Source organism: Cygnus olor, chromosome 17 (assembly GCF_009769625.2).
Source record: "Cygnus olor isolate bCygOlo1 chromosome 17, bCygOlo1.pri.v2, whole genome shotgun sequence".
NCBI lineage: Eukaryota > Metazoa > Chordata > Aves > Anseriformes > Anatidae > Cygnus > Cygnus olor.
Window position 1 is genome coordinate 12504860 of NC_049185.1, and position 16167 is coordinate 12521026.

Genomic DNA, 16167 nt, shown 5'->3' on the forward strand with positions numbered 1-16167 from the left:
AATCTCATAGTTTGATAAAGACCAGTCAAACAGGATAATGGTTCCCCTTAATCAACTAATTCAGGGTGTGGTTGCATGTCATTTATTTCAACTTGTACAGAGAAGCTTGAACAGCTGTGTGGAAAAACACTTAGTTGTTTTCTTCTTAGGTAATATAATTTAAAAGTGGTAAATACACAGTATTTAAACTTGATACACCTGATAAAGTTAAATGCATAATAAAGGGGTAAGAATGAAACACAAGCCTTGGTCATTAAACAAACAGTATAAAAATTTGCCAATATTCAGGACTCTAGAAAAGAAACAGATCAGTTGCCTGATCGGTGGGAGGGGACCACCAAGAAAACTACTCAGCACAAGAGGCCTGGTTTCCCCATAGCACTTTCCTGTGTGCTTTCAGAGCCCAAAAGTACCCAGCATTAACCCCACAGTCAGCACTGGGCTCGCTTGAAAGGAGGGGAATTGGGGAAATCAAGCTGTAGCCCAGTTCCAAGGCACAAGCAAAATGTTTAAAGCAAAATGTTTACTTCACTATAAGAAAAAAAGCGAGCTTTATTACCGAGGAACAGCAGACAGGGAACTGGGCAGATTGAAACATACAATACAGCTTCTCTAACAGGTCATGCATTGAGATACATCTTCCTCACACACCCAAGCTTTACGCTTTCAACAGAACGAATCAACAAGAAAATCTACATCGAGTTTCTTTTGGAAACGTGCATTTGGCTGCAGCCTTACCAGAGCTGGCACTAAGAGACAAGCCTTTTGCAGAGCACCTTCGGGAAGTGCTCAGCCTTAGGATCCGTACGAACCAAGCCCACACTGGCCGTAAGACACCGATCTATGCTAGCATCCGAGTCCCAGTAACTGTGACTGGGCATCAAGGAACTGGTGGAGGTTGTTCTGTTCAGAAGCTGCATTGCACCTGGCAATCCTGTTTGGTAAATTTAAACTGTCTTGCTAGGTACCTGCCAAATCACCAGCTGGAGACGCTCAGCATGGAGCATCGCTACAGCTCACTCACCTCTAACAAAAACACACCACACACATCACTACGCACTAGCTACAAGTAATCAGATCCCCTTTTTTTTTTTTTTCCTTTTTTTTTTTCCCTCAGAATAAGTCCATTTACAAGGTTATAGAACCAAGCTGCCCACTCCCAATCATCGTTTCCACGATGAACAAATCCTGTTCAGAGACAGGGGAGGAGGCAGCTGGAGTAGTGCTGGCAACCAAGTTACCTGTTTGGTTTTCCCATAGCTGAAGCTGCAGGGCTTTGGCATAGCCTTGGACGAAAAATGGGAGGAAAACATGGCCCTGAATTCCACCGTACTGCTCCCAAATCACAAACCAGAGGCACTGGTTTTGGAGAGAGGCCAGCAGCACAATCTTTCGGTAATGAATTGCGACCTAAGGGGAGCATCGCTTCAGGTGATCAAAAGACGTACGGGGCAGTTTGTGTAGGCACCTCTGCGCTCACTAACACCACCCGACTTCAACAAGGACCGGTCAGAGCCAGGACTTACTGGGCCAGGTCCGACCGCAGCCAAGAGCCTCAGCGCTCTGCTGCCAGCGGCGCCCAAGGTGACGGAAGACAAGGGAACAGTCACGTCCTAAAAGCCTACAACAGGGCAGCTGTGGCCGGGTCAGCGGGCAGCCATCCCACCACCCCTAACACTTCGGTTTCCTAAAGCACCCTCAGGGCAAAGAGTTCAGCCTAACTGTCCCTCGCATGCTCGGGATGTTTGGATCCTCCTCTCCCAGCAGAACCGCATCAGTCGCGAGGCTGAGACAAGAAGTCCGACCTTCTCCTCCCGGCCCCACGCTCCAGCCACAGACAGCCGTACTTACCCGGACCCCTTCGCTCAGCCAAACCCTGATCTCCGCCAGCTCACCTACACGCTGCCGCTCTCCAGCTTTGTCTGAGCACAGAGATCTTGTGAACGTGAGTCCAGAAGCCAGAGTCTCTCCCACTACTTTTTTTTTTTTTTTTTTTTAACAAGCACCACAAAATGATCAGAGAAATTTGACTGCAGGTGAAGGAGCTCTTCATAAGAAACAATCCATGAATTAGGTATACACTTAAATTACTAACAAGCCTCTGATCCACAGGCATTCACAAATTACTGGTAACGAACTTGCAAAAAGTACACAGCATTGGCCCCAAAATCCAAATGAAGAGTTTGGAAAACAAAGGTTTCTTTGAAAATTACTAGCTAATCTAAGTATTTCATTAAGATCTTAAAGTCTAAGCAAGCCCTAAATCTATACTTAAAAAATAGCGTTAAGTTGTATTATTTTTAATTGTAGTAAACCATGTAATGTACATGGAAGTGAAGGATTTTACCCTGAATTTTATATTTACTAGTATAGCTATCTAGATCAAGTAAAAGATTTAGAAACAGACTTGTTAGTGCTTCCTCTGCTGTTCAAAACATTCAGCTAAACACCACCTTTCACTCTATGTCTGCAGCAAAAATAGTTCAGACTGAACTTAAGCCCTTAAGTACCTTTTCCTTTCATACACTGAGTGTTGAACTTACCCATTGGCAGTCCCACCAACACCAAGACCTCAGGAGAGGCAGCGTCCTCAAACGCTGCAATTAGCCTCACTTTCTGAATGTCCTGAAGATGCCGTTTAATACAACTCGGCTCACAAAGGTAGGCATTCTTAAAAAAAAGCTGAAAAGGTGGGTTTTGCTTTGTTCCCATGCAGTTAAAAAGGTGTCAATTAAAACCAGAACAGAACGACAAGAAATAGATGCAACATTTCTGGCAGGTCATGAACCCTCAAAGTGCATGAGTGTAGTTTTATATCGCGCATGCCGCTCTGCAAAAGCTTCACACTTCTGCACGTGCGCACGAGATGGGCATACAACACCCCTGGGACGTTGGCGATAGTGCCTGGAATTTTTTTTGGCAGGCAAAAGAAGTTCCAAACACCTTTTTTGTCTGACTGCATTTTTTTCTTTTTTTTTTTTTTTTTTTTTGCAATGCGCTGTTGCTGCTCAACACCATCGCTCACCTCTCCGGGATCTGCCAGCACCTTTTTTTTCCCCCCACGAGAAGTCTGCGGTCCAAGCAATCAGAGATGTTCAATGGTTATGACGGATACGGTAGTCGGATGTCTTACAACATGCTGCTATGTAAGCTCTACACCCAGCGTTACACTGAAATAGCGCCGCGTCATGCTGCGTTTGGTGTGGGCTCTGTTAATGTCGCTCATCCTCAGCCGCAAGCTTTAGAACATGCCCCAGACCGAGTTGCTCAACAGAACCGTAAAGCGGCCGTTCACGAAAGGACTTCCTCCTCTCCCACGTTAGGCAAGTCGTTGCATTTCAGGTTATCTTCACTGCCTTGCTTCCTGCTTTAAAAGGACGGCAAGCAGTTTAAGCCTCCTCCACTGCAATTTGCTTGGGGCAGGGTGAGGACAGAGGGAGGAGAAAGCTGCGTCTGCTCCCATCGCGTTGTTTCGTGGGTGTCTGGAGAAGGACTGGGCAGGCACCGGAACCAGGCTGGAGCTCCCAGTGCTCCTGGCAGTCCCCCTCCCTTGGGACCGCAGGGATAAGTGGCACCGTGGGCAGGTGGGGGAACCCAGAAATATCCCGACCCCGCTCCAGAGGGGTAAAAAAATAATACGCTGCTCTTCAGCCTGCCTGTTCCAGTGCAGAGGAAGAAAACGTGGCTGAGAAAAGAGGCAAACTGAGCCTTGTCTCAGATTTTGGGAGTTGTGGGCAGTGTCTGAGGGCGGCAGGGGTCACCTGGGCTGAGCACAATCACCTCTGGGCAGGACAAGTTTCCAGAGGAGCCACCTAACCTCTGCTGAACATCTGGGACAAAGCAGAAGGTGACTCCTGCACCTGCACCGTCCCCACCACAGAGCCTTCAGGACCCTGAGCACGTTCCCCCCACCCCAGCTTCCCGGTCACAGGCTGGAAGCACCAGAAAAAGAAGCTTTGCAGCCCACATGAAGGTCAAGGATCCACGATATCACAAAACCCAGCTCCCCCCAGACCCCACAGAGGAGCTGTGGTCAGACAGAGCATGTGTTAACGTCCTGGCCAGGGCGCAGGGCAGGCCACAGACGTCCCACACTTACGGCAGCAGGTTTCCAGGGGCGGACAACGAGCGCTCCTCCCGCCGGCTGCCCTCAAACGGGTTCCCAAAGGATCGCTTCCGGATCATCGTTTTAACCAAGATCTGCAAGACCAGGTTGGGGTTGGTCAGGGTGTTACTGCTTTTGCTTTCATTCAAGAGCAGCAGGAGCACCCAACCCTTGTGCCCAACAAAGGAAACTACTGAAAACAAGATTCAATTTCTTTAAAAAAATAAAATAAATAAATACACATTTACAAGTCTCCCACTGCTTAACACAGAGGCTGTATCCTCGTCTGAAAGCCATGGCACGACAGATGAGGGCTCAGATAACAGCCACGCTTGGAGTGAGGCTGGGCAGGAGAGCAAAACCAAGCGTGGGATCCTTTCCTCCCCCAGGGAAGCAGGTTTCAACAATTCCTCCATTCTGTAACTGCAAATCCCCGTTTGCCCACAGTTACCTGGCTGAAAAATTCATTTCCTCATCCCTTGATAGGGAGAGGGGAAGGAACGAACCAGTGCAGTTTTCCCTCGGCACCTGGGAACCCCCAGCTGAATTTTTATTGCTTCTCTTCCCTCTCTGGGTTCTCTGCCTGCTCAGCACTGTGCAGTGGGAGCCCTCACGCATGTGAAATGCCCGTGCCAGCCGGGTCCCGCGGGGAAGGCGTTTATTTTATTCAAGAGCTGAAGCCACGTGCAGCTGGCACTCGAGCGTGACGCCCGCAGTTGGATGCATGGAGATCAGGGGTTGGAGGGTAATTTTGAGGAACAAATGCAAATGGGAAAATTCAAATCTACCTGCAGGCGGTGCGTTATTTAAAAAGGTTCCCAGTAACACACTCCCCTGATTTGCCCTGAGCTGGGCTGAACCCACCTGGGTTCTCAAAGGGGGCAGCAGTGCTGGGCAGCCTGCCCCTGCAGCCAGCGCCCATCACAGAGGTCACCCCAAACTGGACAAACGGGGAAAACCAACCCTCATCTGCTGTGATCGCTTTAGAGCGAGAGCTGGTTTTTAGTCTTGTGTGGAGCAAGGTGCAGTGCACGTTAAAGTATCTGGGGCTGAAGGACACACACTGGGAGAGAGCTCTGGAAACGGAGCCAGATGTGGGCACAGCCCCGAAATGGAAAAGGGGGGTTCAAAAGGGCTCTGTTCCTCCTCGAGGGAGCCCTGTACTTCGAGAAGTCACAGCCTGTGAAGGTGTCTGAAGGCAGACACCGCCACACTGGAGGGCTGCAAAAGCTCATTCACTATTTCTCCTAGAATAAGGGCTAGCAGGCACCCAAGGAGACCACGAGGTTCAAAACCCAATAGGATTCCTTCTCCATGCTGTGGTCTCACTGTGGCACTGCCACTGCTGGGTGCTGCAGAGAATAAAACCCCTGAGCACGAGCAGAGATCGAATTCACCGGGAATGGCTGCAGGCAGGGGCTGCCAATGCCAAGGCCCAGCTAAAACCCATCAGGGGAAGCAGCAGCGCCGGGGACAGAGCAGGTCCCCCATTCCTAGTCTTCATGCCTGCCCGAAACCCGGCCAGACCCAGTCCTAGAGCCCAGGCTCTTTCGCCTGTTTTTTGCTCTTATCCCATGCTTTTGCCCATCGGGCCTGCGTGCCTCCAGGCCACGCCTCGCTCGCACTCACCACGGTGGCCAGGCTGGGGATGTGCTTGACCGAATTCTCCACCTCCTCCTCCGTCACCTCCACCAGGGTGCAGTTCTCGTCCTCGGTGGGCAGCAGCTCCGCTCCGTTCTTGGTGACCCAAGGGTGCAACTTCAATTAATAACACAGCCTGTCAGGGACGATTGCCTCTTTTTCGTAACTCCAACCACACAGGCCTGGCAAACGCATCTCCTCGCCCAAGCTACGGCGCCTGTACCCTTCTGAAATGCGAGGGAGCACGGGAGAAATGTGGCGTCCCACCTCGGCACCGTGCAGCGCCGCAACACCGTGTCCCCGTGGGTTTTACAGAAGACCTATCGCCACTCTTATCTTACAGAGGGGATTTCCTCCGGACCGCACGCAGGAACAGCCGTGATAGGGAGCCCCATCGAGCCTCGGGCTCGGACCGGAATTAATCCAGGCAGAAACCCCTTTTTCTCCTTGCCCGCACAGCTGGCGTCCCGGGCAGCCACTGGAGGAGCACGGACCGGTTCGGCAAATCCCCCGCAATCCTTTCCCCCTACCTTCGTCTCCATTTTCTCAGCTTCTCGCCCCTTCCAGGTTCCCGCAGGGGCGAAGGACCAGAAATCTCCTGCCAAAGGCTGTTGCAAGGTACTTGCCTGGTAGCAGAGGAAATACCAGGCTCAGGGGATTTCCGTTGCCTGCGACTTCTGGAGGCACCAAAGGTCCCAAAGCTGAGCGGGCCCCGGAGCAGGGGAAGGAGCTGGGACTTACCTGCCCGGGGGCCCTGGACACACGGGGAGAACCTAGCCTGGCGCGAGCAAACTGAGCCCGAAAAAGCCGAGCGAGGAGAGCCCCACGAAAGTGAAGCCATGGCCACCACCAGGTTTTTGGGTCAGTACCTTAATTTCAGGGACCGAAATCCTCGATTCGGGATTTTTATCCAGCATACGTGTAATCAGATCCTTCAAGAAATCTGTAACTTCTGGCCTTGGGAGAGGAGAGGGGAGAGATGAGACGGGGACACAGCCCCAGGCATGGAGCTGCTGTCCTCCCCAGACAACCAAAATATCCCTGTTTTGGGCAATGTAGAGCATGGTCCCACATGCACAGAGCTGGGAGAGCCCAAAAAATAGAATCTGCCCAGGATAACAGCGCAGACATGCTTTAAAATAAGGGCTGAGGGTTTAGGGGTTGTGTTTGTTGGGAGCGGGTTGTGGGTTGTTTTTTTTTTTTTTTGAGGACTTACTGGTCTGGGAACTCCAACGTTTGGGTCTTGATTTTATTGTGTAAACTCAGGATCCTTTCATCCATAAAAGGACACTGCCGCAAAGAAAAGAACAGTGAGGAAAGGAACAGCCTCTGAGCAGGAGCAAGGCGGCACGGTGAGCGATGGGGGCTCATGGGGTTCCAGGGAGAACAGGGAGACGCTTGTAGGGAAATACTGAAAGGCTTCTTATTATAGCAATGTCTTATTTGAAAAGCCATGAAAATAACGTTTGACTAAAAATGGCCAAATTTCTACAACCACTCCTGTCTCCAAAATTCCGCCAGGCACTGGCTGGATGCAGGCACCAAAACAAAAAGGAGTACTGCAAAATAGCATTACCTGCCCAAACACGAAGCAGTACAGCGTGATTCCCATGGCCCAGACGTCCAAAGCCTGCGGAGAGAAGAAAGCATCCTTAGACCTGCAACAGCATGTGCAAGGAGGGTTATTAAGGAAAAAAAAATCGCTAATAAATACCTTTCCAGAGAAGATTTTCCTGGTTTCTGAGAGCGTCTCCGGGGCCATGAAGGCGGGGGTGCCCACCGTGTTGGTTAGGAGGGCATCGGCTCCCTTGAACTCATTGCTGACGCCGAAGTCGGCGATCTTGACGTGCCCGTCCTCCCCCACGAGGAGGTTGGAAGGTTTGATGTCCCGGTGGATTATCTTCTGATAGTGCACTGCGATCGAACGGAAACGACGGATGCAGCAGAGGAAGGCAGAAGCCAACCCCCCGGAGGTAGTAACAATAAAAATGAGGAACTGCGTGCTGTCTGCACTCACAGTATTCAATGCCCTTGATCAGGTCCTGGAAGTAGAACCGAGCCTGGTCCTCGCTGAGAGGTTTCAGGGTGGGGATTTCCATCACGGGGCTGCACAGGCAACAGAGGATGGAGCTGGCTCCCGGCCGGAGGTGCCGAAAGTGGCCCCATGTTAACGTGTCAGGGGGCAAATCAGGAAAACTCACCCTTGCTTCACCAGTTCAAACACTGAAACAGAGAAAGGAACAGTGATTATTGATGAACTACAGGTGTGAGCTCCTGCAAGCATGGTCCCAGCACAAAAGCAATTATTTTAATGGTGAATTTATGAAAAATGCCCCTCTGCAGAGAAAAATGTCTCTCTGCAGAGACCCAGCCCCATAAGCAGACACCCTGAGATGTGGGGGGATGGACTGCGGGCACTTACCCATGTACAGGTGGTCCTCGCTGGGGTCATCCAGCACCTGCCAAAATAAGCAGAAAAGAAATTAGACAATGAAAAAAAATAAAATCAAGAAACTGCCTTGCAAGTGAAATGTTGCAATTTATTTATTTTGCATCAGCCACTTCAGTTTTGCACTGAGCCCCCCTAGGAGCTCAGGGCAGGCAAGGAGGGGGGTGCTGGCAGGCTGTGAGCTCCCACCCACCCTCGGGTCCTGCTCATGACATTTTAATTTAAAAACATGTGGGTTCGGTCTGCTAATCTCGGAGCTTCAACCCACAAGGTGGGGGAAGAATAAGAGAAAAGATGTAGTTGGAAATAAATATTTAAAACACGCAGGAAGCATCATCTGATTCATAAGCCAAATGAATTCCAGCCTGCCCATCCTTAATTCTCATTTTTTGTTTCCTCTGGACCGCTTCACGCAGGCAGTGGGTGGTGGGCAGTGCGACTGCAGAGCCCACGGACACGCCGCTTCCTCCCCAAAACTGATCCGCATCCTCAAAGGAAGCAAATTATTTCTGCACTTCTCCTTCTGTGCAGGAAAGAAAATTATTTGGCGGGGGAAGGAGGGAAGAAAAGACCTTTCATAACAGGGAAAACATGAATCTGCAACAGGCGGGAGGTGCCATGGCAATCCCAGCCCCTCCACAGTTTCTCCATCCATGCTGTGTCCCTGTGGCCCGCCCTGCTCACCTCCACCAGCTTCACCACGTTGGGGTGGTCCAGCTTCTTCAGGATGGCGATTTCCTGGTAGACCTGCTCAATGGGCCCCTTGGGCTGCACGCAGCCCTCCGAGGCGCCTTTGGCCCCGCGGGGCGGCGGGCGGCCTGTGGGGAAAGGCAAAAATGGGGTGAGAATGGCTCCAAGTCCCCCATGTCCCCAAGGTGCCACCTGCCCTGGAGCTGTCACACCACCGGGTGCCACTTACGGGGGAAGCCCGCCTGCCTCATCAGCTTCTTTTTGGAGAGAACCTTCATTGCCTGCAAGAAGGGAGAAGCGGTGGGATTTGGGGCAAATTGAGCATGGGTCAGTGGAGGGGACCTGTCCCGTCCCTGTCCCCGTCACCATCCTTGTCCCTGTCCCCGCAGCGTGCTCCAGGAACGTGTGCCACTCACATAGTAGGTGTTATCGTCCTCGTTGTAGGCCAGCTTCACCACGCCGTAGGAGCCCTAGAGAGGGGCACAGCCATGCGTGACCCATCCAAAAAAAACAAAAACCAGCACCAAGCCAGGCTCCTCTGCAAACCCCAGGCAATGCCGGGGGTCAGCGAGGAGCACAGAATTCCCAGGAGGACACAGAAAGGCTCAGATACCCCATTTTGTTCGAAAGGGGACAAATAATGATCACTAAAATAAATAAATCAATGGGCACAACCCCAAAAGACCAGCACTGCAGCATGGAGCCAGGGGAGCTGCCACGGAGAAGGGCTAAACTCAACGATCGATGTCACCGGCTTGAAAGCAAGAGCAAAACCAACGCGTTCCCACCCCAAACTCCCACCCCATCCCCAAAGCCAGAGAATATTCACCTTCCCGATCTCATCCTTCAGCTTGTACTGGTTGAGCTGGACGCAGTCCTGCGGGGAGAGAGGGTGAATCCACCAGGAGCCGAGGCGCGCAGCCGCTGCCCTCCACGCCCGGGCTGGCAGCTCCAGGACGGAGCCGGAGAGCTCGGGTTCATCGGCAATAACGCCACGCGCCCGCTTGTTTAGAGACAGCTAATTACTAACGTCCACTGCCGGGCAGGCGGCGTTGTCTGCTCATGCGAAACCAGAGCACGAAGGGCAGCTGCAACGATTGGCAGCCCCGGGGCTTTAACGCTTGCCGGGCACCAAATATTTTTATTTCGACAGCCGAAGCGCTGCCCTGCGGGCGTTTGCTGCCCGTTTGCTGTTGGTGCTGAGAAGGCCGGGGCAGGCAGTACAATTTTTCTCTCCGAGCCTCACTGAGGTCTGTCTTTTTTAAGGGGAAAACCTAAAATCGCTAATTCCTGAATGGAGCTAAAGAATGAATCTGCGGGCATCTGGGCACAGATTAAGCAGGGCCAGGCTCTGATTTCTGGCTGCTCCGCACCCCACCACCAACCAACTCTCCCAAAACACAGCCTGGCGAGCTGGCAGCACCAGGAATCACAGCCAACCCGTTCTCCCCGCTGCATTAACCCGGGGAGCATGCTGCCCCCCAGCCCGGGGCTGTCCCCATGGCCAGGGATGGACCAGGACCCCAACACCCTCCCACCACGTGCCTGCAGACTTCATCCCAAAAATACAAGGGAGGGAAGCAGGAGGCGGGGGCAGGAGGCCCGTGGCCTCACCTGCAGTCCCGTGATGGAGACTCGGTTGGACTCCACCGTCGGCCTCCGCGGCAGGCGCGGGGACGAGTGCGGGGACGTCACCGGCGAGTAGGGCAGGGACGGGTAGATAAAGCGCTCGCTGGCGCCGTCGCTGCTGCCGGGCGAGTGCGCGGTGTGCGAGCGCTCCTGCAGGGACAGCTTTCGGCCGGAGAGGTTCAGCTTCGCCCTCGGCTCCCGGCCATCCTCCCCGGCGGCCGCGCTCATCTCCTCCTCGCTCGCCATCCCCGTCGCCTCGCACTCGGTCACCACGATGAGCGACTCCATGGCGCGGCGGCGGGCGCTCAGCGGTGGCCCGGGTGCTTGGCTGCGCCCTCCGTCACGGTGCAGGGGCCGGGGGGCCGCGGGTGAGCTGCCGGGGACGCACGAGGGCATGGCGAGGCCGCCGGCCTCATCCCGGCTGCCGGCGGTGCTCCGACGGGGACGTGCACCTGCAAGCACAGCATTGCACAAGGGCTGCGTCAGGACTTGGCGTGGGTCCTGCACCTGTCCTGCTCTCCCAGGAGGTTTTGGGCCTTTCCCTCGCCTACCGGGGGGATCCCACATGGGGCAGGTCCCTGAAGGGCTTTTGCACCTAACAAATCAGTTAATGTTCAGTGAAATATCAAGTGGAAGAAACCGGGTGGCACCAGGCAGGGTTCTTCCCCATTTATCGGCCACCACTTATGCTCTGCTCACCTCCTTTAAGCACCCCCAGGGCACAACATCACCATGGGAACTCAGCGACCAGGCCCCCAAAGTGGTATTTTACATGGGCAGGATCAGGCCCTGCGCTAAGCACACACTGTTCCTGGCTTTCCTTCTCAAATCCCCAGACCTCTGCCAAACTGCCCCCGAACGAAGCTGCTCCCGGGGGCGCGCAGCCACTCACCAAGCGCGGGGTGTGGGATCAGCCCCGAGGCTCAACACCTCCGCCCACCGCGCCGCATCCACACGGCTTCTCCTCCTCCCTGCTTCCTCCTTGGCAAGAACGGGACTTCTGCACCTTGGAAGAAATGAGAAAGCGATTCTGTTAGCAGCACATCGTGGGGCCAGCAGCCGTACACGGCAAAGCCACCACCCGTCCCTCCTGTGCCGCGCTGTCATTTCTAATTTCTACGTTGCCATGTCACCATGAGCTGCAAATGGATAAAACCACCCCGGAACAGTGCCCAGCACCAGGCTTCACTGGGTTTTCCGCCCGGTTCCTGCACCTCGGCAGGGCTGCAGGTTAGAATTAGCTCCACTCGGCCGTGCTGAAGTTTCCAGGCTGCACCCGGCGCACGAGCACTCTGGAGCGATTACAGGGCAAGTACCAAACTCAAGCGGTGCCCCCCTCCTCCAGGCTTTCCGAAGGCCAAATTGCCACTTCCAGCCCTGATCTGTAAACCTGAGTTATTTCACCCGGCGCTGAAGCGCGAGCGCAGCCGTGGCGGCACAGCGCAGCTCGCCGCTCCGGAGAAGCGCGAGCGATGCGACAGCTATAAATAAGCTGTCGAACGGCAACAAGGACAAACTATTTCAGAAACGCCGCTCAATCTGCTCCTGGCCGGGGCTTCGCTATTCAAGAAAGCCGGGATCCGCGGGCACTGCCAGCGAAACCACGGCTGCGAAACTCCCCCGGTGCCGCTGGCAGCACATCCCAGCACCAAGACGTATGAAGCCATTAGGACCACGGCAGCACGTTTAAAAGCACGCTCAAAAATACAGGAAAATAATTAGGAACACCCCTCCCTCCCCCCTGATTTTGCCCCAAATCGGCCCCGACGGACCCGGCGGCAGTTTCCATCTGCCCGCATCGCTTCGGGAAGCGCGCCAGGCAGCGTATATAAATAGCCATCCCACCGAGCGGGGACGGAGCCCAAACGCCATGCCCTGCACCCTGGCTGAGCGCCGCGGCCGCCCGGGCAAAACGCACCAAAAAAGGCAGCGCCGCGGGGGGCCACGGCCAAGTGCCACCCCCGGGGGATCGCCGGTCCCGGGGGGGCCACGGCCGTCCCCATCTCCTCCCGACAGCCACGCGAGAGCCGTCCCGCCAGACCCCAGCAAAGTGGAGGTGTGAAATAACGCTCGGAAGCGAGCGCGCCCTGGACCACGGAGTTAATTGGCTTGAGCTGGATAAACAAATCAAGGCTGATTAATTCAAGCAGGCGTCCCAGGGCTCTGGGAAGAGGCTAAAAGTCACCCCAGCACCATCCTCACAACTCCTACAGTGGAGAATAAGTTTTCTTGTGTTTTTTTCTCCTCTGTCTGTATGGAAAAGGGTGGGTGCAGAATCTGGCCTTTCAGAGGACGCTGGGATGCCATTCCCAAGCAAAACCCAAAAGTGAGACCCAGCTACTGAAGGGATGGGGAATAACCTCTAAGGATAATGCAGCCAGATCGCCTTAATAAGCATTTAGGGATGCTGAGGAGGAGGAAGAGGAGGAGGAGGAAGACAGCCGTATAACCAGCTAGAGGAAAACCAAAATCGACTGTGGGGGAATTAAGCCAAAGGGAGGAAATACAGCCTGGGGGCTCTACCCACCCACCCCCATCGTTGAGCGGGGAAAAGCGGCGCGTTCTGGTGTGAAATCCAGCAGATCCTTACGTAAAACCAAAAAGCACATGCCACGAAATCCTCAGGAACCGTAGCAGCCTGGTGTATAGGAATGATTTATCGGCCCAGCGTTTGGCTGCGAGCCACGTATAACCCATAGCGGCTGCAGCAGGATTATCGAAGCAATCAGTCTCGCATCTAATTCACCAAGGAGAGAGGCATTAAAGGGAAAGAAGGCTGGGAAGCCCGGGCACCATCCCTCCCTCTCGCGCCACGGCCACGTGGCTTGGTGGAAACAAATGGGGACAAAAGTGGTCCCTGCAAGGGCGAAGCCACCAACACAGCCCACGTGGCCACCGAGCCACCGAGGTGACCAAGCGGGGTCCCCATGTGGTCCCCACACTGACAGATGCCAGAGCACTCAGAAACCAACGCCTCGCTCAGGCTGGAAGCAGAGGCAACACCTCCGGGGGTCATTTCTGTCAACATCGTGCCCCTAACCCTAATCCAAGCCGGCCAGGAGCCCCCCAGCGGCGTGGGGACACGGCACAGCCACCCGCAGGTGGGACTGGGTGCTGCCTGAGCCCTGGGGGCACCCACAGACCCTGAACCACCGGGGCGAGGGATGCTCTGAGCCCCTCGCAGCTCCATTTTCACCCTCGCAGTGGAGGCAAGCGATGGCCACCACCGCCACCTCCATCCATCCCGCTGGGGGGGGATCAGCTCATGCGCTGCCCCAAAAAATGACCCAAAAATTACTAATTTCAGCACAGACCTAAACCAAGGCCGGTTTTCGCTGCAGAGCCTCCCCCCGCATGTCCCCCCCTGCTCCCACAGCTCTAAGGCTGGAAGTTGCCTGAGGCAGCTCCGGCCGGGCAGAGTCCGGTCTCCGTTTTGCTTTCCACGGTCCCAGCAAGCGGTGGAAGCGCCGGTGCCAGGAGCAGTGTCATCGGCAGCTACGGGGCATCGAGCAGTGCTTCCCTTCCTACGGGCGAGCTCAGACCTTGCCAGAAATCTATTAGTCACCGTAGTATACAAAGACCATATGCATCCCCGCCTGACTTTTAATGGAAAAAATCTCTCAGCGGCTTCTTCAGAAGTCGGAGGACACCCAAAATAACGAGGTACTGGAAAGAGGCACCCAGCCCCCACCGAGGCCGGGTGTCCCCAGGCTTCTCATCGCCCCGGCCTGGGATGGGATGGGACGGGATGAGCTGGGGAGGAAACCACCAAGGCTGGCCGGGAGCACCGTGGGGGCAGAAAACCCAGTGGCAGGTTCCAACTGGAAGAAAAGAGCATCTTTAACGAGATTTTTTTTTAATGGCGATGATACCGCCTAACGTTGCTTCAGTGGGACACAATGAGCATCCCAAAATGAGAGTGCAAGTGTCGGACCTGGCGTCAAGATGGGCTCAGAGCCCCTTGCCCTACGGCCCCGCACGCTGCCAACACCAATTAAAGACGTTGGGGCCAAGCTGGACACAAAACCTCCCCCAAATTACCTCCCCGGCCTCGTAAAGGCCGCTTGCCCCTGGTCCATCCGATGCCAGCGCTCCCTGGAGCAGGCTCCGTCCTTCTGCCCTGACCCAAGCCCTGCGCCCACCCCAAGGGCTCGTGGCGGGGGGCCAGGAGGGGCTGGGACCCCCAGCCCTGGGGGGTGCAGAGCCGCAGGGCTCCCTTGGGGGTGGCAGCGCCCACGCTGCGAGCGGGACGGGCACTTGGTCCCAAACGTGAAGCAAGCCTCGCCGCTCTCTGCATGATCCCTACAGGCTCAAGGGAAGCCCAGGGTACGCCGAACACCCCCGGACCCCCCCACAGTGGCTCCCCTCTGCCCCTTGCCTCCAGCCCCAGCTCCGACCCCCCCCCCCCCCCCTCCCGGGATGCCACCGGCTGCCACCGGGACCCCCGCACGCCCCGGGGCCCCGCAGCCCGGGATGGGGCAGTGCCAACACCGATCTTTCCCCCCCGCCCCCCCCCAAAAATATTAAATAATAATAATAAAATAAAATAAATAAAATAACGGCGGAGCCGCGCGCAGGCCGGATCTGCTACCGGGGCGTCCCCACCGGGGGGGGCCCCGCTCCGGGCTCGGCTTTGTCTCGGCTTCAGCCGCAACCCCCCCGCCCCCGCCCCGCCCGCAGGCACCGACCTGACCGGGCCGTACCGAGCCGAGCCGAGCCGGGCCGGGCCGTGGGGAAGGGCGCGGCCCCCGGGGCCGGAGCGGGGCCGCCCGGCGCCGCCTTTGCTTTCGGTTCCGTTCCGGCGGCGAGAGAAGGCGGGAGGGAGGGAGAGAGGCAGCCGGGCACGGAGGCTGGGATGGAGGCTGGAGGCTGGCAGGGAGGCGGGGGGGAGGCCCCGCTCCGCCCCGGGGAAGGGGAGGTTTCCCCCTCCCGCCCCCCCCCCCCCATGGGCAGCCGCAGCCTGCCCGCCCCCCACCGCCAGCAGCCGGGCCCTGGGGGCACGGGGGGGGTGTGGGGGGGGTATTTTTATTTTATTTTATTTTTTATTTGGGGAGGGGGGGGGGTCCCCAGCTCGGCCTCCCCTGTCCCCATGTGGGGGTTGCAGACGGGGCTCAGCCCGAGGGGCCCCAGCATCCCTCAGGGAGCTCGGGACACTTTTCACGTTAATAAATACGGCTAAATTAATAATAATAATTATTATTATTATCCTCCTGCCTCATCTGGCAGGGCTCCAGCAGAGGCAGCTTTGGTCCCAAAGTTGCTTTCTCATCGCTACCAGCCCCACGGCTTAACAGAGCGCTTCCTGGCACGGTACCTGTCCGCCTCGGAGGTTTTGTACACTGATGAGGTTCAGCTTTTGTATAGCAGTGGGGTGAAAGGATTCAGCGGGAGAACAGACCAGCAGCCCCGTGCTCAGGGTTCAGCCAGCACGCGTGTTTGCACTCACACCGGTGCAACCCCACCTGCCCGTGAAATCCCATATGGCACCCGAATTGTTTTCTCCCCAAACAAGGACCTAAGTGCTTACAGTCAATGGCAATGGATCAGATACTGGGTTAGTTGCGGTCCTCGTTCATCCACAGATAAAACCGCCGCAGGTAAGTTACAGCCAGCACCTAAGGAAGGACACACACAGTAAACGTAGTTCAGCTGA

General features: G+C 55.5%; 1 protein-coding gene across 15 annotated transcripts; it reads right to left on the minus strand.

The window, feature by feature from the left end:
• Window positions 1-66: 66 nt before the first annotated feature.
• CAMKK2 (calcium/calmodulin dependent protein kinase kinase 2) lies at window positions 67-15408 on the minus strand. Of its 15 annotated transcripts, none has more exons than XR_005825157.1 (18): window positions 15203-15399; window positions 11407-11520; window positions 10500-10966; window positions 9715-9762; window positions 9302-9355; window positions 9115-9166; window positions 8880-9013; window positions 8169-8205; window positions 7948-7969; window positions 7764-7852; window positions 7461-7660; window positions 7323-7376; window positions 6963-7036; window positions 6616-6703; window positions 6277-6372; window positions 5735-5882; window positions 4100-4200; window positions 67-3364 (listed from the first exon to the last, which is right to left on the minus strand). XR_005825157.1 is itself a non-coding variant. In XM_040577385.1 (18 exons), exons 3-18 carry the CDS (start codon window positions 10908-10910, stop codon window positions 3292-3294), a joined length of 1662 nt encoding a protein of 553 aa, XP_040433319.1. In that variant the 5' UTR covers window positions 10911-10966; window positions 11407-11520; window positions 15218-15399; the 3' UTR covers window positions 67-3291. The 15 variants fall into 15 exon arrangements, 13 of the variants coding, with proteins under 13 accessions (XP_040433319.1, XP_040433314.1, XP_040433312.1 ...); XM_040577385.1 differs by having other exon boundaries at window positions 5735-5863; window positions 15218-15399; XM_040577380.1 differs by having other exon boundaries at window positions 67-3367; window positions 5735-5863; window positions 15218-15399.
• Window positions 15409-16167: the final 759 nt, after the last annotated feature.

Excerpts from the sequence above, each read along its gene's own strand:
- CAMKK2 (XM_040577380.1), bottom strand. The coding sequence starts at position 10,910 with ATGCCCTCGTGCGTCCCCGGCAGCTCACCCGCGGCCCCCCGGCCCCTG. Across the intron at positions 6,704-6,962 it reads ACGTTGGAGTTCCCAGACCA|GCCAGAAGTTACAGATTTCT; the intron begins GTAAGTCCTCAA and ends TCCTCTCCCAAG. Across the intron at positions 4,201-5,734 it reads TCCCCAGCCTGGCCACCGTG|ATCTTGGTTAAAACGATGAT; the intron begins GTGAGTGCGAGC and ends CTGGTCTTGCAG.